Below are 24,213 nucleotides of genomic sequence, written 5' to 3'. Positions count from 1 at the left end.
CCGCCAAATCAAAAACCATTAGGATTGCAGAACCTAATGACGCAATTAATGAGACAACAACAAACCACTGCTTGCTCCACACGTGCGTCTTTGTTTTTTTCCAGGTGAGCCATGATCAAAATTAATGCTAGAGATTGTTTTTGTTTGCTAGCCTCCATTTATATCCCTTACATCCTTTTATTTGCAGCCCGCAGTCACCGAATGTGTCACGGATTAATGATGTAAAACTCCGGACGTGTGTCCGTTTTTAACGCGTCATGACTGCCGTACTGTCTGACGTTAATGACAACTGAGATCCTACAGTGTGACATGACTTCTTTATTGACAGAGAAGTGACATTTTATTAAATTATTCCTTTGCATTACTCCTGAATTTTATTGAGAATTATGTCCCTGTTGAATTGTAGTGCCTTCGGTTGACACAAACAAAACAAATTTAGTGTAATTTATTTCTGCCTTTGTTTTATTTATTTTTATTTTTTTATAAATGTGTACTGATCACACTGTTACAAAGTCTCTCTCTGTCCCTTACAAAGATAAGCGCATCTGCAAACTCAATATGGAAGCAATTAGCAATGAATCCTTGCACATATAATAACAGGGCAAGTAAGTCTTTGCAAATAATCCACTTCTGTCCATTTCTTTAAGACCCTCTTGTTTCTGGTTCTGTGGGGCGGTTCCTCCCTTCCTCCTGAACCAAGCTTCTTTTTCTGTTGATGTACTTGCATTTTATAGTTTTTTTTCCATTCCTTTCTTTCATGCGGCCAAGACTCTGTTTCCCATCAAGGCCTGTGATCCGACCACAACAAAGGCATCGCATGGCGATACAGGGGGAAACTTGGTCACAGAGTGAGAAACGGTTGGAGGTGATATTATTACAACTAAAAGAAGGGTGCAAGCTCATCCTCAGTAAACTACAAGTGTAAATAGTCTCGTTTTTTCCAAAAATGGCGTTTCTTTGAACACCACTCGGCAACCCACACTGGGTTTTGAATACCCATTCATCTCGATGATGGACCTTCTTATCTGGTTCTTCCCAGTCTACTCACTGCTTCCCTACACTGCCGCAACTTAACGATGCCTGCCGACCACATCAAGTTAAGTTGCTGCTAATTGCTACCCTTCCCCGGGCCCTTCTTATTTCAGCCATCCCGTCTGGAAACCCTTTTTGCCGAGGTTAGCCACAGCAGCAAGACGTCTGCCGGCATGTAGCCCAACACCAATGTGATATGCAGTAGTAGATGGTTATTTCACATCACAGGGGCAGCAAAGTTGCTCTTCAGGTGACTTTTGCTTTTGCATGTAAGCACTGCGAAGCATAAATAGGAATAATGAGTTCTGTGCTGTGCGGAGATTGGGTATGAAGGACGTCCATCCCATTAGTAATGCATGGTTTGGCTGGCAGCAACTTGGTCCAAGATTACAAAGAGGAAATCATGATTGCTCTGGGAGATGTGTGACTCTCCAATGTGCCGTAAACTCCCTGAGCTCTACGTGACGGCAGAAGCCATCGACCGACCCCTAACGGAATGACAACACCATCCAGTCACGCATTATTTATTGGCATGCTTTATGAATGTCAATCTGCTGCCTAAGCCTGTCACTGCGAGTGTTTCTGGATGAATGCTGCCATAAACTTTAACCACAACCTTTATGACCTAACACCATTTTGAAAAAGGATATTAAAGGGATAATTCACTCAAAACTTTAAAGGTCCCGTTCTTCGTGATCCCATGTTTCAAACTTTAGTTAGTGTGTAATGTTGTTGTTAGAGTATAAATAAAATCTGTAAAATTTTAAAGCTCAAAGTTCAATGCCAAGCGAGATATTTTATTTAACAGAAGTCGCCTACATCGAACGGCCAGTTTGGACTACATCCCTCTACTTCCTTCTTTAATGACGTCACTAAAACAGTTTTTTGACTAACCTCCGCCCACAGGAATACACAAGAGCTGCGTTTGTAGAGTGTGTTTGTCGCCATGTCGTCGAAACGCTGTTATTTTCATCCCGCAGTCCAATCACCGGGTCTGAGCTTTCCGGGCAAGATGCGCTAAACTGCTGTCGAATCACAACACAGGAACCGCTGGCACAATCAGAACTCGTTACGTATTTCTGAAGGAGGGACTTCATAGAACAAGGAAGTCATCAGCCCGTTTTTATGACAGTGGAAACAGCGGTATACAGATAAGTAAATTATGTGAAAAATACTGTTTTTTTACACGCGAAACATGAACACATGTTATATTGCACACTATAAACACAATCAAAGCTTCAAAAAACCACGAAAAACGGGACCTTTAAATTCTGTCATTTACACATTGTTATCCTAAATGCTCTTTACCATCTATCTATCTATCTATCTATCTATCTATCTATCTATCTATCTATCTATCTATCTATCTATCTATCTATCTATCTATCTATCTATCGGAACTATCATTATATGGGTAAGAGCAGCTACATATTTCACCTTTCCTTTCCTCAAAAGAAAAAGCCATGCATGTTTGGAACAACATGAGTAAATTGAGTAAATAATGAGCCTTTAACTCTAAAGGTTCATCAAAGTCGAGCTAACCATTTATTAATATTGCAACTATGCACAGGTCATAGTTGCAACAACAAAAAAATGTGGTCATCGTAATTCCAGAAACCTAACAGTATTCATGTCCCAGCAGGGGTTGTTTCTTGCCACCTGCATGACTTTAATTAAAATCTACATGACTGGTGATTTCACATTTTAATGAGGCCTGATTTTCTTTCTTCTTGATTCCAGCGAGCATGACTTCCACAGTACTGCCTGGACACTATCCAAGTGTTCTGCGGCTTTTACTGCTGTATTTTCTGATTGGATACAACTGTTTCAGTTGTGTGAGCAACAGCGCAAATGTCCTACTGCATATGTAGCTGCACCCTATGTCCATTTGCTTAAATGTGCCTTTTTCAGAGCCAGCCACCGGAAAGCATTTGCCCTTTTTTGAGGTAAACAAGCCTCACACAAATCAAAATGATTATCAGTGAGCTCTCATTTTAGGCAGTCCTGCCTGAGGTATGTTAATTGCATTTGATTAATGCCATTCAAGAAATTTGTTTAGGGAGGTTGTGTGGTTTTTTGATTTGTTGCATGATGCCCTACTCATCCACTGAAGGAAGGGTTCGAACCACATCAGTGGTACATCCAGGCAACTGTGCTTGGAAAACAGAGGCTAATTATCTTCACTGTGCTCCAATATGATGGAAATGTCCGCAATATTTTACTCATTTATAAAGTATACGAAGACTTCAGATGCAAAAGCTGGTAAATGCCACCTCCATCAAAAATGAGATAACTAAATTAAGCAAATGCTCTCCACACTTTGGGCCTTTTCATACACCTGGAGCAATGCGGCGCCAGGCGCGACACATGTGTTTTTTGCTAGTTTCAGCCCGACGCAGTTATCATTTTCATGTCCTACACCATGTTGTTTAAATAGCAAATTGTGCGCCCATGGGTGTGCTGGTCTGAAAACGAGGTGTGTTCAGCCGCATTGTCGGTGCGTTGCTATTTTGAGGCAACTGAAGTAGACTATATAGCGCAATATTTGTATTTATTTAAAGAGCGCGTACACTCTGCTTATTACACAAAAAGAGCAGCAGCACACAAACATGCCAAATATTAAAAATAAAAGGATTGCAATGTAAAAGATTATTACTGTGTGCATAAAGATAAAAATTCTTTGGTGGAATCCGGCTTGTCCCGTAGATGGTCTGCTACGACTCGTTTCCTCGCTAGACAAGCGTTCAGTTTTTCTGCTTGTAAATTCCGCCATGTAAATAGCGAATGTGCAATGGTGTGAGCAAAACTGGCTTTTTAAAGTGAATGGGAGACTCTGATCACCTAAAACACAGCCATTACTCATTAAGAGAATAGGGACAACCATTTTAGACCATGCACCGAGCGCGCCGACCATTTTCCTCGTCGTTAAACTAGCAAAAGTGGATTCGGACATGCCCCAAGTGCACTTGTGCCCTACACTTTAGACCATGCACTTAGATCGTTACAATAGGTCCCATAGTATACGTTCATTAAATACTTTTGCATCAAACCCACTAAATCCCAGCATCGACCCATTCGGAAATATCGGTTGATTGGCAGAAACCTCAAAACGCCTCTTACCTTTGACAGCATAAGCCTACAGAACCAATCAGAAGATGCAAATCAAAGCATTTGATTTCAAAATGAATGAGGTTAAAGACTAAAGAAAATCTTTACAGTGGCAATGACAGGATTTAGCGAGTAGCATGTGTGAGGATCAGTTTCTTCATTGTTACAGTTTGAATTCTGTTTTCATCATTTGCGGTGTTTCAAGCTGCATCTTTAGTGGTTACTACTGTTCACCATGTCTTGTCCAAAGAGAAAAAAAATAGCCATAGAATATCTTGGGAGCAGAATTTGGGCTCGTTTGACCTGACCCAGTAAACAACCACCCAGAACATTATTGCCACATAGCAATGGAAATGTAAAAACCTTTGTTATTTATTATTATTAATATTCATTCATGGGATGCTATTTTTGCACATTTTCATTTTCTTGGCTTTTGGATATCTTGGAGAGCAGATCAGAATGGAGATGTTATCAGATTATGAGGTACCTCACATATGAAAGCCAGAGTTTGAATCCACGCTCTCGCCACATACCAGCTTCCTCATTCAAACCAGAACTCAGTCCAAATGAGATGCTTTGAAGTCTAGAGCTTAGAAATACCAACAGATACCCTTTGATGGAATGGTTACCCTCTTGTTTATTTTGACTGTGAAAAAGTCCTGTGTTTCTGTTGTTTTTGGTTGATGAAAAAGTGCCTTTTTGGTCCATATGGTTGCCTTCCAGAATTTTTTGTTCCTTTTTGCAATTTAGCTTTTGCTATGGGTTCAGAGAAGGGTTAAAACGATTGTCATTTCACCTGACTGTCGCATGCTTATTAGTTTGCAGACAGGTCATAGCATACGAATGCAATCATAAACCTGAATCATAATTGATTTATTTTTTTCCGTTATAATTATTCACCCCCACTCCTTCCCTGCAGTGCTATGACTCATCCTGGGACAGCAGACTTGCATGCTAACTGATGCAATAACAAATGACTATAGCCGTTTGAGTGTGACTCCCCATATTCCCTTACAAACAATTACCATGATAACCACAATTTCTGCCAAAATACTAAATGTTTTGTTTCTAAAAAGTCATAATAAATTAACATGGGAGCTCCATTAAACAATGAAAGACTTTTTCTGTCTGTTTGTACTAGCTACCCACAATCTGGATAAAATGTGTTGCGTTTACATCTAATTTCTGTAGAACATTTGGATTAAAGGGATATTTTCTCTTATGTCTCTTAGAGTGTTATACAGCAAATGGAGAGGACTACAGAGGTCGACAGAACCAGACCAGCCTGCAAGGAGGGAGGCCGTGCCTTTTCTGGAACGAGACTTTCCAACATCCATACAACACCCTCAAATACCCCAATGGAGAAGGAGGCCTTGGACCCCACAACTTCTGCAGGTCAGGCAAATACTGTATGGTTGAAAGGAAAGCAAAATAATAGTGATGCTCTGTAGAATTTACAATATCTGTAGAGTTGCATGATGAACACAAATTTGCAGATGTTTACCTTTACAAAACGTACTCATATGTTATGGTATTTACGTTTCCAAAGTTCCTCAAAGAATATAATGGGATTACCATGGTACAATGTCCAAGAAACATAACTCCTTGTTACTTTCTGGTTCTTTATTCATAAAGGATTAGTTCACTTTAAAATGAAAATTACCCTAAGCTTTACTCACCCTCAAGCCATCCTAGGTGTATATGACTTTCTTCTTTCTGATGAACACAATCTGAGCTATATTAATAAATATCCTGACGCTTTCAAGCTTTATAATGGCAGTGAACGGGACCAATGAGTATGAAGCTCAAGAAAGTGCATCCATTCATTATAAACATATTCCACATGGCTCCAGGGGGATAATAAAGTCCTTCTGAAGCAAAGCCATGCATTTGTGTAAGAAAAATATTTAACATATTTATAAAGTAAAAAATCTAGCTTCCGCCAGACTGCCTTCCGTATTCAACTTAGGAAGAAAGTGTAACGCCTCTCGCAGTTCAAAATGCTTACGCTACATCCTACACCTTCCTTGAGGAAGTTGTATACGGAAGGCGGTCTGGAGGAAGCTAGATATTTTACTTTATGATTTGTTAAAAATGGATATTTTTCTTACACATGTGCATCGCTTCGCTTCAGAAGGCCTTTATCAACCCCCCTGGAGCCGTGTGGAGTACGTTTATAATGGATGGATGCACTTTCTTCAGCTCATACTCGTTGGTCCCGTTCACTGCCATTATAAAGCTTGGATGCATCAGGATATTTATTAATATAACTCTGATTGTATTCGTCTGAAAGAAGAAAGTCATTTACACCTAGGATGGCTTGAGGGTGAGTAAATCATGAGGTTATTTTCATTTTAAAGTAAACTAATCCTTTAATGCATTGAGAATGTTTGTATTGGGAATACGATTCAGAATTAATAAGGGAGTACTGTTCCTTTAAATAAAAGAATGCATTTTTAAGAGAAAATGACCAAGAGGGACATTGTTGTGAAATTGTGAGGGACATTGTGTGATTTTGGCAATGTGATATAAGAATTTTGACACATTCTTCAGTGTCAGAGTGTAAGTGTTGTCTCCACACTTTTAAACATTCACACTTCATGCCCTCAACATTGCAGATGTTTTACTCATTGAAAGTCTCTCTGTCTTTGACAATGAACCATATTTATCTATAAGCATCTTAAAATCGATTTAGTCCTTAAACCACAATACTCAATTATTCTAAATTTGTTTCACGTTGGTGGAAAGAAGCATTCGCGCTCAAATTATTTCTCAGAAAGTCACACTGCAGTGTTTGACTGTGGTCCATGAGTGAAGGTTTATTTTTTTCGTGCCATTATGTGGACTCAGCAGGGCTTGAAGAGTTTACATTTGCAAAGTCACCTCAAATCCTTCTGTACGGAAAACAAACGTAGCAGAGCGACAGCGTGGATGACCGATAGCCTCTTACTCCCTTCAGCTTCACATTTGTTCTTGATGCACAAGCTAACCCACAGTGCAAGAAACAAAACGTTACTGTCATAGGTCTGTTTCTGTAATAGTCTGGTCTGACCGATGTCTAATCAAAAGATAGAGTACAATATGCTGAAGCATTTGGTTCAGGCACACATGTAACACAATATTCCAGCCTTATTCTGTTTATAAAGTATGTCAATTTGATAAAAATTCCTTTTTTTTCTGGCTGAGTAGCCAAATCTGTTAGAGTTTAGAGTTTTCAGAGTTTCCTCAGCTGTTATGTCATTCCTTGGACTGATGATAGTAACTGGAGTGGGATCAGAAAACACAAAGGACATGAGAGATGGCTGTTTTAAATACTTACTAGAGATAGTTCACCCAAAAAATGAAAATCATGACATTGTCTACTTTTCTTCATTACTTGAATCCTGTATAATTTTTAAAGGTGCTGTATGTCATTTTTTGACTGTACTAAAACACAAAAATACCATAATATGTTTGCAGAGGTTTAGAAAACATTCTAAGTTCACATACTTGTTTCTAACAGTGCTACAGCCAGTTATTCTACTTTGAAATGTGCGTTCCGTGTCGGAATGTCTGTTTGTGTTTTGGTCTGTGTGATCCTGCCCACTGCCAATTTACCCAATAGTATTTCAACACCCTCGGTTGCCAGTTGGCAAAAAAAAAAAAAAAAAAACAGTGTATTGTCAAAGATCGCAGATTCTACCTGACCTAAAAAGCCTCAGCATCCATCTAAAAAGCTCTATGATAACACAGATAAATCAACTTACAGCGTAAGGCTCGTCACCTTCTTTTGTCAATTGCGCTCATTCCTTTTGCGTATTTTCATACCGGCAACCAACGTGAGCGTTGAGTCTGAGAAGGAGTGGACGGGAGAAACAACCCTCGCCAATATTTTGAATTTGGACTGCAGTACCCATTTCAACCACTAGTTGTAAATATTACATACTACACCTTTAAAAGTTAAACACAAAAGGAGTTATCTAGCAAAATGAACAAAGTTATTTCCATGTGCAGCATGAATGCACCGGTTTTGAATGGAAATAAGCCCAAATACAGTTAAATTCAGTGAAAAACGACTAAAACTTTACATATATCGCACACATAGTTATTACATGACATGGAATATGGCTTAAATAGACTACTTTTATGGTACTTTGTTGATTTTTCTCCTTTTTGGATCTAGACAAAACACTTAAACCAGCCTTATTTGCTGGTTGCTTAGCTGTTTTAAGCTAGCCTCCCAGTCTAAGCCCATAAAAGAGTCTGACCCCACACACCGACCAAAAAAAAAGAAGAAGAAAAAAAAGAGCAACAACATAACAAGTTTGGCAAGAAATGTCACCAGACTGATGACAGATGACAGCTTTTTCATATTTATGAACATTCCTCTTAAAACAGCCTCGTACAGCCTGCCTATTTCTGTTTTAACCATGAGGAGGGGTGCTGAGGTGGCTCTGTATATGTGTGTGCGTGCAGGTCCAGCAGACTGTATGATATGGGAAGTGAAAGCCAGATTCAGAACGGCAGACAGAGATTAAGTGAAAAGGGGGAGATCACCGTCAGGAACACCAGTGTTGATTTTAGGCACACGGTTGCATGGTGTTATGTCTGCTGGGTGTATGTAGGAATGTCTTTGTGTCATAACAGGCTTTAGGTTTTTGGCTTCGCAAGATCTTGCCAGACTGGCTGCACCAAGGGAGACTTTTAGAAGTAGCACCCAGATCATCTATCCATCCCTCCATCCATCCATCCATCCATCCATTATAAAATGGCATTAGTTCATCCCTGACCAAAAGAATAGGTTTTTTTAAGCGTTAAAAAGAGTCAGAGAAAAAGAGACAGGTGTATGTTTTTAAAGATATGACAAGTGTTATTTATGTAGTGCAGATTTTTATAGTTTCAGTTACTTGTAAGAGAGGAATGCTTCTGGAAAGCTGCAAGTGTTTGTGTTTCTTTAATGATGTCATAAATTTTTTGCATCTCTTTGTTAGCTTGTCTACACGCCATTTGACTTGAAAGAAAGAACTGTAGTCTTTATATGATGAGAGAGCCAGAGAGAGAAAGAGAGAAATGGAGGTGCCAAGTCCTAATATCCCTCACATTTCATCTTTATTGTGTGCTGTAAAATAGCTATGAAAACATTGAGAGATGGGACAGAGAGGAAACGTCCTATTAATTGTGAATAAAAGGAGCTATGAATGTTGGAGAGTCAGACGGAAAGGACTACAACCTCTCAGACCTGTTCACCAACACCTGTTTCTACACCTCCTTACAGATAAAGCTCACTTAACTTTAATAGTACACAAATAGCAATGTTTATTCAAGGTATTAAAGTAAATCAAAACAAATGTGCATTTATAGGCCTACTATTTATTTTGCAGATCCTTATATTCAATTCAATATATCCAAGGCCCTGTTTACACCTGGTATTAGGATGCATTTTGGTCGATCGGATCACTAGTAGATGAGGGAGACACATGCCCCTTTACACCTGGGGTTTAATCCATCTCTTTTGTCCACTTTCAATCACTTCTGTCCTGATTTCTTCAAGGGGAGGGTCTATGGGTGGATAAATGTACAAGTTTTTTCAGATCTTTCAAACTTGGGTCTTCAGCCGACAAAGTTTAAGGCCCTGTTTACACCTGGCATTAAGATGCGTTTTGATCGATCGGATCACAAGTGGACAACACTAAATACAAGTGTAAAAGGGGTCTAAAAGATTCACAAAACAGATTCAAAGTCGCCCGTGAATTAGCGTTCGAAATCAGACTCTCGAACGGAATCATTCAGAACCATTACTGAGTTCACAATTGACTCCCTCAATGACCCGTCCAAAATAATCGTAGTAGACCTATATAATAAATACTAAATCGTCCCCTCATTACACCACGCAACTGTTGTTAAAAGTTAAATCGGGACTGTTTTTGGAATATTGTACAATTGTAATGGCCTGACTTTTTGGACATACCATAGTATTCTTTAAAGTACCTTGTAAATACCATGTTACATAAACATGTAAACATAACATACATTGTATAAATCAAAGTATTCAGTGTTGTCAATAATAATATTGTCTTCAGTGTAAATCAATGGTATTATAATACCAACATTAAATTATGGTTCTATCACTTTTTGTAGGGATATTTCATGTTTTAGCCATTTATTTTCAGAATTTGTTGAATACTTTTGCCACTTTTGCATGACAATGTATATTAGCATATTTAAATTAAGTGTAGTTATCGTTTATTGTTGAGGGCCTGGGCAACATTACAGAAGAAAAAAAAATGGCTGCAAACCATACCATGTTGACTTTAAAAATCCTGAGATGACAGTTATTTTTGCTGCTTTGTACAGTATCTCACAGAAGTGAGTACACCCCTCACATTTTTGTAAATATTTTATTATATCTTTTCATGTGACAACACTGAAGAAATGACACTTTGCTACAATGTAAAGTAGTGAGTGTACAGCTTGTATAACAGTGTAAATTTGCTGTCCCCTCAAAATAACTCAACACACAGCCATTAATGTCTAAACCGCTGGCCACAAAAGTGAGTACACACCGAAGTAAAAATGTCCAAATTGGGCCCAAAGTGTGGCCACCATTATTTTCCAGCACTGCCTTAACCCTCTTGGGCATGGAGTTCACCAGAGCTTCACAGGTTGCCACTGGAGTCCTCTTCCACTCCTCCATGACGACATCACGGAGCTGGTGGATGTTAGAGACCTTACGCTCCTCCACCTTCCGTTTGAGGATGGAGACATGCTTGGCCAGTCCATCACCTTTACCCTCAGCTTCTTCAGCAAGGCAGTGGTCGTCTTGGAGGTGTGTTTGGGGTCGTTATCATGTTGGAATACTGCCCTGCGGCCCAGTCTCTGAAGGGAGGGGATCATGCTCTGCTTCAGTATGCCACAGTACATGTTGGCATTCATGGTTCCCTCAGTGCCGGCAGCACTCATGCAGCCCCAGACCATGACACTACCACCACCATGCTTGACTGTAGGCAAGACACACTTGTCTTTGTACTCCTCACCTGTTTGCCGCCACACACGCTTGACACCATCTGAACCAAATAATTTATCTTGGTCTCATCAGACCACAGGACATGGTTCCAGTAATCCATGTCCTTAGTCTGCTTGTCTTCAGCAAAGTGTTTGCGGGCTTTCTTGTGCATCATCTTTAGAAGAGGCTTCCTTCTGGGACGACAGCCATGGAGACCATGTACGGCGTATGGTCTGAGAACTGACAGGCTGAACCCCACCCCTTCAACCTCTGCAGCAATGCTGGCAGCACTCATACGTCTATTTCCCAAACACAACCTCTGGATATGACGCTGAGCACGTGCAATGAACTTCTTTGGTCAACCATGGCGAAGCCTGTTCTGAGTGGAACCTGTCCTGTTAAACCGCTGTATGGTCTTGGCCACCATGCTGCAGCTCAGTTTCAGGGTCTTGGCAATCTTCTTATAACCTACACCATCTTTATGTAGAGCAACAATTCTTTTTTTCAGATCCTCAGAGAGTTCTTTGCCATGAGGTGCCATGTTGAACTTCCAGTGACCAGTATGAGAGAGTGAGAGCGATAACACCAAATTTAACACACCTGCTCCCCATTCACACCTGAGACCTTGTAACACTAATGAGTCACATGACACCGGGGAGAGAAAATGGCTAATTGGGCCCAATTTGGACATTTTTACTTAGGGGTGTACTCACTTTTGTGGCCAGCGGTTTAGACATTAATGGCTGTGTGTTGAGTTATTTTGAGGGGACAGCAAATTTACACTGTTATACAAGCTGTACACTCACTACTTTACATTGTAGCAAAGTGTCATTTCTTCAGTGTTGTCACATGAAAAGATATAATAAAATATTTTAAAAAAAATGTGAGGGGTGTACTCACTTCTGTGAGATACTGTATATTGTTTCCCAGAGAAACTTTAATGTTTAATTTTCCATCCTCAATCTGTCAAGACTTCAGCTTAAGCGAAAGTGCAAGCAACCATTAAACATTTGTGCCTTTTCTGTTTACACTGTTGTTTACTTGACTGTGAAATTGGATGGTTTGTTATCCACTTTCAGATGTCAGTTCAGTGAGACGGGCTTGAATTGGTGTGGTTGAATCGACACGTAATGCCGCAAGAGTGTCTATGTGTGATATAGATACAAGAGACTCTGACAACCAAACAGTCTTTCAAAAGTGTCGAACGAGCATCTAAAAGTATTACTGTACATTGAACAAGCCCTAATTCTGACCCAACTTAAAGCTGCATAAAATGTTAGCTACATGAAAAAAAGTATGTGATTGTCTATTTGCCTGTTTTGTGATTTTTATTTGATTTAGAAGTATAATGCTAGATCTCAGCACTTGTACAGGCTCGTACTTGAGTTTCATTCCTGCTGTAGCATATGTTTGCCATGTTGACCAAGCATGGCTCTGAGCATATTAGGCAAATTTCCCTTGCTCATATTTGCTTTGGATACTGGTTAGCTGCAGTGGGCTAATAGTGTGGCAGAGGTTGGCGTTCAGGAAAAAGCTATTTTCAGCCTTACCCTACTATAGATTTTACACGCTTTTGTTGTTAAAGAATACCAGTTTTTTATGAATAGCTCTATGCCAGAATTTTAAAAGTTTATCATAAAATTATTATTATGGTGCATGGAAAGCAGTTATTAAAGAAAAGCTTTTGAACGCAGGCCAGATAAGAACAGCTGGTTTTCTCTCAGTTCAGATGGCCAGTAATGCTGAAACAAATTAGAGAGAAAGAAAAGCAAAAAGGAGAAGAGAGAGTGTTGCCATAAACCATAACGGCTCGACACATTGTTCTTACACATCAGATTTAGTGTCACATTGATATTTGTGGTCACCATGGAAATGCACAAAAAAAAAATCTGACTTTAGTAAACATAGAGTAATTGTCTCTTTAAACAATACGCACCAATGCCAACTTTTAGTTCTCTTCACCCTCATGTCATTCCAAACCTGTATGACTTTCTTTCTCCTGTGGAACATAAAAGAAGATATTTTGAGAAATTTCTCAGTGTTTTTTTTTTGTTTTTGTTTTTTTGGGTCCATGTAATGGAATTCAGTGGTCACTAAACGTGTTTTGTTGCCAACATTCTTCAAAATAATAACTGTCCCTCTAAGGTGGATGCCATAACTCATCTTGGGAGAATTGAATGAGAAGAGTTTGAGAAGTGAGTCCATATTGATTGCAGACTTTGAATGCAGGTATCTTGGCATTTCTGAGCAAAGTTTGAGACATAGTTGAGATCTATTTTGGAACACTAGAGGAGAAACATGCTTTGCTTTGTTAGGGAATTTTGCTCATGGAAAATATCTGAGAAGCAGGAGACTCTGTTTGCTCTCCATATCATTGCTGTCTACAAGAAACAGTTTATAAACAGGGGTGCACATAACTTTTTTGGTCTGGTTCTCAAGGGAGAACCTGGAGATGTTGCTTGGTACTTGGTACTCACACTTTACGCGACACACTTATCCTAAAAGCTGTCCTCGTCACTTTCCTCCTGACTGCTCTCCTCACTATCTTCTTTTCTCTCGAACATGGTAGATGATGATAATGATTTTTTTTTTAATTTTATTTTACCAACATTAATGACAGACAACAGCAAGAATATTAGGCTGCTGTCACTTTAAGAAGGAAAGCACAGACCAAATAACTGACACACATCTGGTTTCTTTCTCAACTGTTCACTTATGACATTGCTGAGAGAATACTTGCCGAGACAGGTATTTTGACATAATTTTGTGTGTAGGTGTACGTTAAAGCACAAGTAAATGCGAAAGAAGAATTAATTTGGTGTTCGAGCGCTGTCTGTCTCTCTCTCTCTCTCTCTGCGTGCACGCGTTTCGGGGGTGTGAGGCTGTGCGCACAGATAACAGCTCGCGAGTCCTGATTTTCCCTCTTCTTCCGCTTTTAAAATTATTTGAATATGTTAATTGGTGAGACAAAACAGGTCCAAATGATAAACTTTCACTCTATGATGGTTAAATTTAGCAGTTAATCCACGAATCGCATGCGTGCTGAACCATTAGACCTTATCCGTACGGATCACGGATAACTGCGATCTGTTGCACACCTAATAATTAAAGGTGCCCAAGAATGCTTTTTCACAAGATGTAATCTAAGTCTAAGGTGTCCCCTGAATGTGTCTGTGAAGTTTCAGCTCAAAATACCCCATAGATTTTTTTAAATTAATTTTTTTAACTTCCTTTTTTGGGGCATCATTAACTATGCACTGATTTTTTCAGCACGCCGCCCCTTTAATTCGCGTGCTCCCTGCCACACGAGCTCTCGATTATATTACAGCACATTTACAAAGTTCACACAGCTAATATAACCCTCAAATGGATCTTTACAAGATGTTCGTCATGCATGCTGTATGCATGCTTCGAATTATGTGAGTAAAGTATTTATTTTGATGTTTATATTTGATTCTCTATGAGTTTGAGGCTATATACTCTGTGGCTAACGGCTAATGCTACACTGTTGGAGAGATTTATAAAGAATGAAGATGTGTTTATGAATTATACAGACTGCAAGTGTTTAAAAATGAAAATAGCGACGGCTCTTGTCTCCGTGAATTCAGTAAGAAACGATGGTAACTTTAACCTCATTTAACAGTACATTAGCAACATGCTAACGAAACATTTAGATAGACAATTTACAAATATCACTAAAAATATCATGCTATCATGGATCATGTCAGTTATTATTGCTCCATCTGCCATTTTCGCTGTTGTTCTTGCTTACCTAGTCTGTTGATTCACCTGTGCAGATCCAGACGTTACTGGCTGCCCTTGTCTAATGCCTTTCATGATGTTGGGAACATGGGCTGGCATATGCAAATATTGAGGCGTACACCCCGACTGTTACATAACAGTCGGTGTTATGTTGAGATCCGCGTGTTTTCCGGAAGTCTTTTAAACAAATGAGATTTACATGAGAAAGAGAAAGCAATGGAGTTTGAAACTCAGTGTATGTCTTTTCCATGTACTGAACTCTTGTTATTCAACTATGCCAAGGTAAATTCAAATTTTGAATCTAGGGCACCTTTAAAGAACACACTTATCATCATGATTGCTATCTTACCAGATAGAGAAAAATCCTACTCCATTAAGTAAATGTGACCCTGGGAATCGGTCCTCAAAAATGTTGATACTCAAAAGCGCTTCCCTCCATGTTTTCTGGTGCGCATCATTTATTTTTACTGCGCATGCGTACCTGTGTACCACTTATGTGCACCCCTGTTTATAAAGAAAGAAATATATAAAAAGACCATTAATGAAAATGCTTCTATTTTTTATACAAATATTTCTGTCATGACAACTTTGGGTTAGTAATGGATATGACAATGTTGATATGTTTGGTCTTGGTGGAATTGACCTGCTACGCTGCTACAGGACTTGCTACTGCCAATACATTCACAACACACTGCTGTGAGCAAGTTAGATATGCTGCTGCTGTACAATATTGCATACATGTATTACCCGTAGCAGATCTATACAGGTGGAGCTGGGGGAGGTGGAGGGTTTCTGAAAGCGCGCTGCAACTGCTACAGAAAATGCTGAACAAGTATTTGAAGGTTGTGGAACAAGCTCATTGGCTACTGATACAGCAGGAATCAATTAGCTGTGCCCTATAGAGAATGATGTGATTGCAAGCAGATTGATTTCATGACCTATCAGCCTGCACCATCTAGTGTTTCATAACAGAACTTTGTATTTAATTTACCAATTATATTGTCAGAATGACAAATTGAGTGAAAAATGATTTTTCAAGATGTCAAAACTTATTTTGTCCCTCTTTTGTTCTTTTCCAAAGAGCATCTTCTGCTTCAATGGAAGCAACAACATCTGGCCATCTGTACAGAGACTTCAGATGATCAGTGTCACAACTTTGATTACAGACCTAGAAATAGTGCAGAATTTCTGCCTCGTTTACACAATAATGTTTCATTGTTTCATTTTTTTTTAATTCTTTTCCAGGTTTTAGATTTCAAATCCCAGATTTTCAATGGGGTCTTGGAATTTCTCCAACTGTGTATACAGTATAAACATACAAAATTGTGTATTTACATTAAATTACACAATAACAAGAGTGATCACAAAAAGAGAACTCAGTGGTAATGGTTGTTCCCTCGGGGCAGTTCTAAAGTCTTGCCATCTCATTTAAGAGTTTATAAATCTCCAAAGGCAGGGGTAATTCCCCATCCCATTAACCAGCCCGGACAGATGATGATCCCGTCGTTACGGTAACACATGAAAGGCCATGAGATTCTTCACTCATTTTCTGAAGGGACTTGACCCTACAGGCCTAACCGGACACACACACACACACACACACTTATCATCATAAAGTACACTCTTGCACACACACACACACACATGCTCACATACACGTCCACACACTTTGAGGAGTCCTGAGGGCAAGCAGGCCTGCGTTTGGTGATCAAAGCCACCTATTATGTCTGGTATGGGACTTCATCCCAGCATTCTCTGTGGCAGTGCTTTCCTCTCACCCTTGAGGGAAGGAGGGGAGTGCTTAGAGGTTTTTAAACAGATAGGATTTTAGGATATGGATATGAATTTAAGGATTAGTTCTTTGATATGACTCGTGCACATACATTCGTTTTGTTTGATGAATGAGTCAGTTTGAGATGAGTCATAAATTACTTTTATGATGTTTCATGATACTTGCATGGAGATTTTGAGTCCTTTTTGAAACTCGAAAGCTGTAGTCCTCATTCAATCAGTTTTACTAAATGATTCAGAATTTCTCATTTTGTATTCTGTGTTATTTTTATGATTTTATCAGTTATTTACTCATAATCTTCCCCTCCAGTGAGCTGCTAACTGTTGCCAACACTTCTTTGTATTACTGAGATGAACTCAAGAACCAGAACAGTTAAAATTATGAACGAATCATTTTGTGAGATTTGTGAGCTGATTCATTGAAAAGATCTGTTTCAAAGATTGGAGATTGCTGCTTCTCATGAATGCCAAGAAATGCTGTCAGCGATGAACAATTAAATTTTGTCTGTTCCTCACACAAAGTTGTTATATGGTTTAAAACTACTTGTAATTTAGTATATGAGTTGTAAGGACCACTTGTATTAAACTTTTATGGTGCTTTTTGTCATTTTGGAGCTTGGCGGGCCCCAGTTCTCATTCACTCTCATTAAAAAGAGTGTCCAAAGCTATTCTTCAAAACTCCACAGAAGATCGAATGTTATGTGGGTTTGGAGCAACATTATGGTGACTAAATGATGACAGAATTTTCAGTTTTGGGAGCACTATTCCTTTAAGTGTTCGCCATGTGACCCCAGAGGCAGAGTGGATCAGATGAAGCCATATAGAAACCTGGCACAGTGTATGAGTATGTTTATGTGTGTCTGCCAATGAGAAAGATTTCTCTTATAATCTAATCTCCTCCATTGAACCTCAATTGCCCTCAAGACTTCAACTCCAAACAGGTGTCTTTCCTGAAGAGGAGAATACATTATTCAAAAAAAAAAGAAAAAAAAAAGAAAAAGAAAACCCTATGCAAAATAGTCATTATACTTGACTGAATCATAATGAAAATCCCATCAGGCTGGAGGGGTTTGTCGATCTTGATGGTCGAAATACACACTCCGCTCCAAAGCCAGACTGGTTTGTTAGCAGGCCAGATCCCATTCTACTCAACAGAAAAGAAAAAAAGGAGGGAAAATGGGAGATGTTTAGCTGACTCCAACCTGAGGTTAAGTTTCCCCCGGACACAAAAAAGAAAGCACATGAAAAGACGCTTCACTCAATACACTTTCCTGTTGTAAAGAGAAAAGAAGAGAAGCTGGAAAGTGTTTTTGATAGGGGAAGAAAAGACCGTGGCACGCCCTTTTGATTCCACCGCACAATGGCTGAAATCAGATAGCTGTCGCCTTGGGCTCGAGCTCGAGATGTTGCATTGTAGCTCCTTAAAGACAAGAAGAATAGCTTTTCTTGCAATTATCATTATTTCTGACTGCGCGGGCACCCGTAGCGCACGTGAAGAGGGATTCGGACAGTTTTATGATGAATGTTCGGTTCATGAAGAAATCAACCAATCACTGCTCCGTCTGGCTTTGCGGTTGTAATCAATACCCTGTTTGAAGGCTTTTTGGGGTTTGGGAATCAAGGTTTAAAGTACACACCGCAGAGCTTAAGGGGTTTTGAAGCAGACAAAGCCGGAGAACTCCGCAGGTCACTGTCTGGAAAGGAACAAAGCCCTTCCCTGGGCCCTCGCGCAGACGCCGACCTGGAGGTGGACATGCTCGGATGGACAGGGCAGGGGGAGAGAAAGAGGCTCAATAAAGCACATAGGTTCCCGCTGTAGGGGGTGTTTCTGTGTGACTGACAACCTATGAAAAGGCTTTTCTCTTAAAGTGACAGCTTCGCTTAAACTAAATTATGGGCAGTAAATAACTAAAAGCAGTGACGCCACTAACTTAACATTTTTCGGCATAGCATGACAATTTCTCATCTGTTTTCAAGTTACACTACCATTCAATAGTTTGGAGTCAGAAAAAAATCTATTTCAAATAAATATTGTTCTATTGATCTTTCAATTAATTAAAGAACCCTTTCCACAAAAACATTAAGCAGTTTTCAACATTGATAATAATGTTTCCTGAACACCAAATCAGAATGACACTGAAGACTGGAGTAATAGCTGCTGAAAATGTTAAAGTGTTAGTTCACCCAAAAATGAAATTCTGTCATTAATTACTCACCTTCATGTCGTTCCACACCCGTAAGACCGTTGTTCATCTTCGGAACACAAATTAAGATATTTTTGATAAAATCCGATGGCTCAGTGAGGCCTGCGTTTCCAGCAATAACACTCCCTTTTTCAATGCCCAGAAAGCTACTAAAAACATTTAAAACAGTTCATGTGACTACAGTGGTTCAACTTTAATATTATAAGGCAAAGAGAATACTATATATTAATAAGTCGCTATTTTGTTATTTTTGGCGCACAAAAAGTATTCTTGTTACTTTATAATATTAAAGTTGAACCACTGTAGTCACATGAACTGTTTTAAATATGCTTTTAGTATATGCTTAAATGCTTTTGGATGGTCTGAATCATTGTGGTTCATTCAGAAAGTTGGTTCATCTGGTTCATTAACAATTCACTTGATTCATTTGAATCATCACTAAATCGTGGTCTTAAAATGGCCTGCATGGCTAATCACTTTTTTTCCCCTGATTGAATTGATTAGAAAAGATTGTTTTGATTTTTTAATGATGAGTATAGAGTTATGTGTATTAAAATAGTAATTTTGATGCTGTTAAAACACTAAATGATATCCTTATTGTTTATGTGCCAGTTAAATGCTGCTGTTTTAAACTCATATAATCTGATAATTATATTTTAAAAAGATAATGCCCATTAAGCTTCAATATTTAAACAATGCCACATAAGCAAGTTTTTCCTGAATATTGAGTGACTTACATTTTATCCACAATATTGCTGTTAACTTTATTTTTATTTTATATAATAAAGCTATAAAGTTTTCAGCATTTTTGAATGAATCAGTTGAGTGAATGATTCAGTGCCTGAATGAATCATTGTTTTTGAACAAATTGAGCGGAACAAAAGTGGGTGTTTCTGTATTTGTGGGCATTTTCAAACTGGTGGGTGTTTATATATCATGCAATGAAAATGATCCCCTTCACCTGACCCGACCCCACCCCTAAACCCTACCCACACACTGACGTGGGCAAATCAGGTAACGCTCTCAAAAACACTCCTCTGTTTATGGCCTCGCCCATCAGTCATTAATGTCCTGCAGAGACCTGTACTTGAACAAATCACTTGAATTAATGATTCAGTGATCCACTCATAAAGACAAGTCATTGGTCGCCACCTACTGGTGAAATGATGATACCTGCAGAAAGACTGAAACTATAGCTCACTAATTACTGGTAGTTTGTTCTTGTAGTAGCTTCTGTTGTTGCTAACTAGCCTACCTTTTCAAAAGGGGAACTTGACTGTTGTTGAAGTACTTTGGTTCAAGAAGTTTTCAGCTGTAAAGTAACTTCCCTAACAGTCTCGTTCTCGCACAGGAACCCAGATGGAGATGTTCGGCCATGGTGTTACATCGCTGATCTCGAGGACGGAATCTACTGGAAATACTGTGATATTCCGACCTGCCAAAGTAAGTGTTTAAATAGGGGGAAACACAGAGTCAACAATGAGTGCAGGAACTTGGCCAAAAACTTAAAGTTCCCATCATCTGGATTTTAAAACTGATATGCAAAACTGCATTTTTGGAAAGGACTCTAATTGCTCCATCAGAAATTACACTGTCCCAGCATGCACAGATACGTTTGTGGTGCTTGTCATCACTTGACATTTTTGCATTCTCCACCCAGTGTGTGTATACAAGCGTCTGTGTGTGTATTGAAAGTATGTGTTTACCTCAAAGCTATAGGGTGATTAGATTTGATTATTGATGTGTTTGTGTTCGGTATTATTTCATATAATCAGTGCAACCTTTCTTTCTTTCTTTCTTTCTTTCTTTCTTTCTTTCTTTCTTTCTTTCTTTCTTTCTTTCTTTGTATTAGTGAATAAGTCTTTCTGTGCATGTCTTGAGGACATGTACTGGATGTGTGTGTATGCGCATACGAGTGCAAACTCATTTTCCTGTCAGTCAGATTTGTATAATCCCACTAAGCGTGTTTTCTACTGTACTGGCAGAGAAGGAGAATGTGTGTGTGCATGTCTGTGTGTGTGTGTGTGTGTGTGTGTGTGTAATCTGATATCCCCAGCTCCTCAGTTTCTTCTCTTCTAATCACACCCTATAAACAAGAGCTGACACACAGTATCACAGGATGGGTAGAGCATGAATACAAAACTTAACAGCTGTGGCATATAACCTTAGTAGTTAGAGCTCAGTCTGAAGTTCATTTCCATTACATCTGTGATTCTACAGCCTCCCAGCATATCAATCATGACAAGTAAATGTATAAATTAAGGTGGTCAATTTAACATGTTAATTTAGCTCAATTAATTAGAAAAAAGTGATTAAAACTAAATGAATGCATTTAATGACCACTGGAGCAATTCTAGCTTAATGTACCACTTAAATCATGTTTTGGAGAATCTGCAGCTCCAGAGTTATATTCCATATTTAATTTGATGCAAGCAAAAGTCTGTCTGGCTATAGGGGGCAAGTATATTCAGTTCAGTTTAGATGTCTAAGTGTTTTATGGTCTTCTTATTTTTACAACCCTTTTTTTTTTTTTTTTTTTTTTTTAAAGACACACCAACTGTTCAAAGGTTTGGGGTACGATTTTTAAAGGAATTTTTACTATTTATCCTGAAAAAAAGTATCACTGTTTCCACAGAAATATTAAGCAGCACAACTGTTTTCAACTGATAATTATAAGGAGCTTCTTGAGCACATATTCAGCTTATTTTAATGATTTCTGAAGATTGAAGTTGCTATCAGCTTTGCCATCACAGGGCAAAATCACATCATAAAATATATTAAAATAGGCAGTTATTTTAAATAACTGTAATAATATTTCACAATATTACTGTTTTTATTGTATTTATAATGAAATAAATGTAGCCTTGGTGAGCATAATAGACTCTCAAAAACATTTAAAAAGTCTTACCGACCCGAACTTTTTAACGGTAGTGTATTTCATATATTTAATTTGCTGAAATATCACCTTTCTGTACTCCTGTTCTTTCCATCCTAAGCTTAAAGGCATAGTTCACCCAAAAATGAAAATCGTGTCATCATTTGCTCCCCCTCAAGTTGTTCTAAATCTGTATTTGTTTCTTTCTTCTGCTGAACATAAAAAGAAGATATCTTAAATAATGTTGGTAACCAAACCAACATTATTTAAATATTTTTCGGCTACCATCAACTGTTTGGTTACCCATATTCTTCAAAATATCTACATTTGTGTTTAGCAGAAGAGAGAAATGCATACAGGTTTGAAACATCTTGAGGGTGAGTAAACGATGAAAATAAGTTTCAATTTTCATTTTCGAGTGAGTCTTTCCTAAAAAAATCCTTCAGACTACCTTAAAAACGGAAAAGGATAGCACTTTTTTATTAGAAAAATCTTTAGTTGAAATCTAGTTAGGATTGTTATTTATGGCCATCCATTAATTTGATCCTTTTTTTTCCAATCACATACTTCATCCTGGTTCTGTTCTGGTTTTGTAAGGCCTGCTTCTCAGTATTTTATAGCCAATCTCAGGGTTGTGATGTGTGACTTTAGCTTTAATTTTCCTCCTTCATCTCCAGTTCAACAATTAAGAGCCGAACTCAATGTTCAGTACAACTGCACTCACTGACCCATTTCCCAAAAGTGCCATACACCCATTAATCTGTCTGGATGCCCCTTATCTCTGTGCCTGAGTGGAGCTAACAAAGCCCACCCAACTAATGCCCCTCTGGGCTGAGACTGTCTTCAACGGCAGGCAAATTTAGGGCAGCTTTTGTCACAGCCAGTTGTCTTCTGTGTTAGGCTCACTGATTTGGATCTGTTTTACCGTAAATGTGTTTGTGTGTACCGGCTTGTAACCCATCTGGTTTTTTTTTTTTTCATGTCCCAGATTCCTGTCAGCTCTCAGGGCATCGCCCATATCAAGTACAGTCCTCTGCATGTTCCTGTTTCGGCTTGGATATCGGTAGGGTCTTGGGTGGTGCCCTAAAGCCACGATGCCCACAATGTTGGCAATGAAAGCAAGGCGATTTGTTGGACTTTTTAGCTCCAGGCAGTCGTTATGCTGTAAAATCAGAAAGCAGTCGGCGCAATTGTAGCTTCACAATCGACACGCGTACACGCACCTGAGGCTGTTTTCCTATTTGTTATGTGAGATGAAAGAACAGAATTTGCCCCAATCTCCATTAGGCACGCTGTCATGTGCAAAATGACACTTATGTTTGCAGCACGTAGAGAGAGGTAGATTTTCTCCTTTGTTTGTTCTGTTTTTTGTTTTTTTGTTTTTTTTTCTTCTTCTGGATAACCTGTTTTAGATGTCTTATCATGTTAACCATCTCTAGAATTTTTGTCTTTTACCAACCCGCACACACACATAATTATGTGTTAGTTTATAATATCTAGAAAAGGTATTTAGAAAACCTTTCCTGTCAGTAACGGATTGGAACCACATGTTTATTAATATAAACTGATAGCACTGATTTGAATAACTCAGTGTGCAGATTAATATAATGGGACGGTTATCATGTTTGCTTTCACTTTGTACTCTTTTATAGTATTTAAATATTCAGCATGTAGGTTTAGTGCCAAATAATTGGGATGTTTAACAGTCAAGTGTGAGTCATAAGAGAACCAGCTGCATTCCTCACAGATTTATTTTCTTGAAGCGAACAACAAAGCTATCTGTTAAAGGTGCATTTTTGTCTTTTTAATCAATGATCATGCTCAGTTTTCGGTCACAGGTGTGTGTGATGGTTGGCTCAGGGTGATGTTTGGATTTGCTCTTTAACCTGCTGCAATAACAGATGAGAAGATTGGTCTCAGTGCCACATTCACACTGACAGACAGGCTTGGGAATCTAACCTCAGGACTTTAATTATTCTGGTTATGATTCCTTTTCCATTCCGAATCAATTCATAATTTTTTAGCACTTTTAAATAATAATAAATATGTTGGGGGAAAATGCATATAGTAGCATTTTCTTTTTTTATATTTATTAATATGGTAATTTTTATAAAATGCTATATTTAACTAAATGTTGTCATGATATGAACAACCATTCAAATCTCTGATTCAAATCTCACAGTCCTTACAAATAAGCACAACAGCTTTATGTGTTTGATTCACTAAAGAGAACCGACTCATAAGAATCATTTGTTCGAGAATCAGAAAACACTGGCCGCTCTGCATGTTTTGGTTTTAATTCAGTGAAAAGAACCGACTCATAAGCCTCTTTCGTTCAAGAATCAGAATGCACTGGATGCTCTGTTTTTACTCACAAAAAAAGAACTGACTCACAAGAGTCATTCATTTGGGAATCGGACTTCAGTGGTTGAGCTGTACTGTATGTTTTTGATTCACTA

The 24,213-nt window shown here is 38.6% G+C and overlaps 1 protein-coding gene across 2 annotated transcripts in view; it reads left to right on the top strand.

Moving 5' to 3' along the window:
- kremen1 (kringle containing transmembrane protein 1) overlaps nt 1-24,213 on the top strand; it is a 77,019-nt gene that overhangs the window by 29,527 nt on the left and 23,279 nt on the right. For both annotated transcript variants that reach the window (XM_048188950.1, XM_048188949.1), the window contains exons 2-3: nt 5,373-5,535; nt 20,231-20,322. In XM_048188950.1, coding sequence (XP_048044907.1) covers nt 5,373-5,535; nt 20,231-20,322 — 255 coding nt within the window. The remainder of the gene's footprint in view (nt 1-5,372; nt 5,536-20,230; nt 20,323-24,213) is intronic.

Source organism: Megalobrama amblycephala, linkage group LG4, assembly GCF_018812025.1.
Source record: "Megalobrama amblycephala isolate DHTTF-2021 linkage group LG4, ASM1881202v1, whole genome shotgun sequence".
NCBI lineage: Eukaryota > Metazoa > Chordata > Actinopteri > Cypriniformes > Xenocyprididae > Megalobrama > Megalobrama amblycephala.
This window is presented reverse-complemented; position numbering and strand designations above follow the sequence as displayed.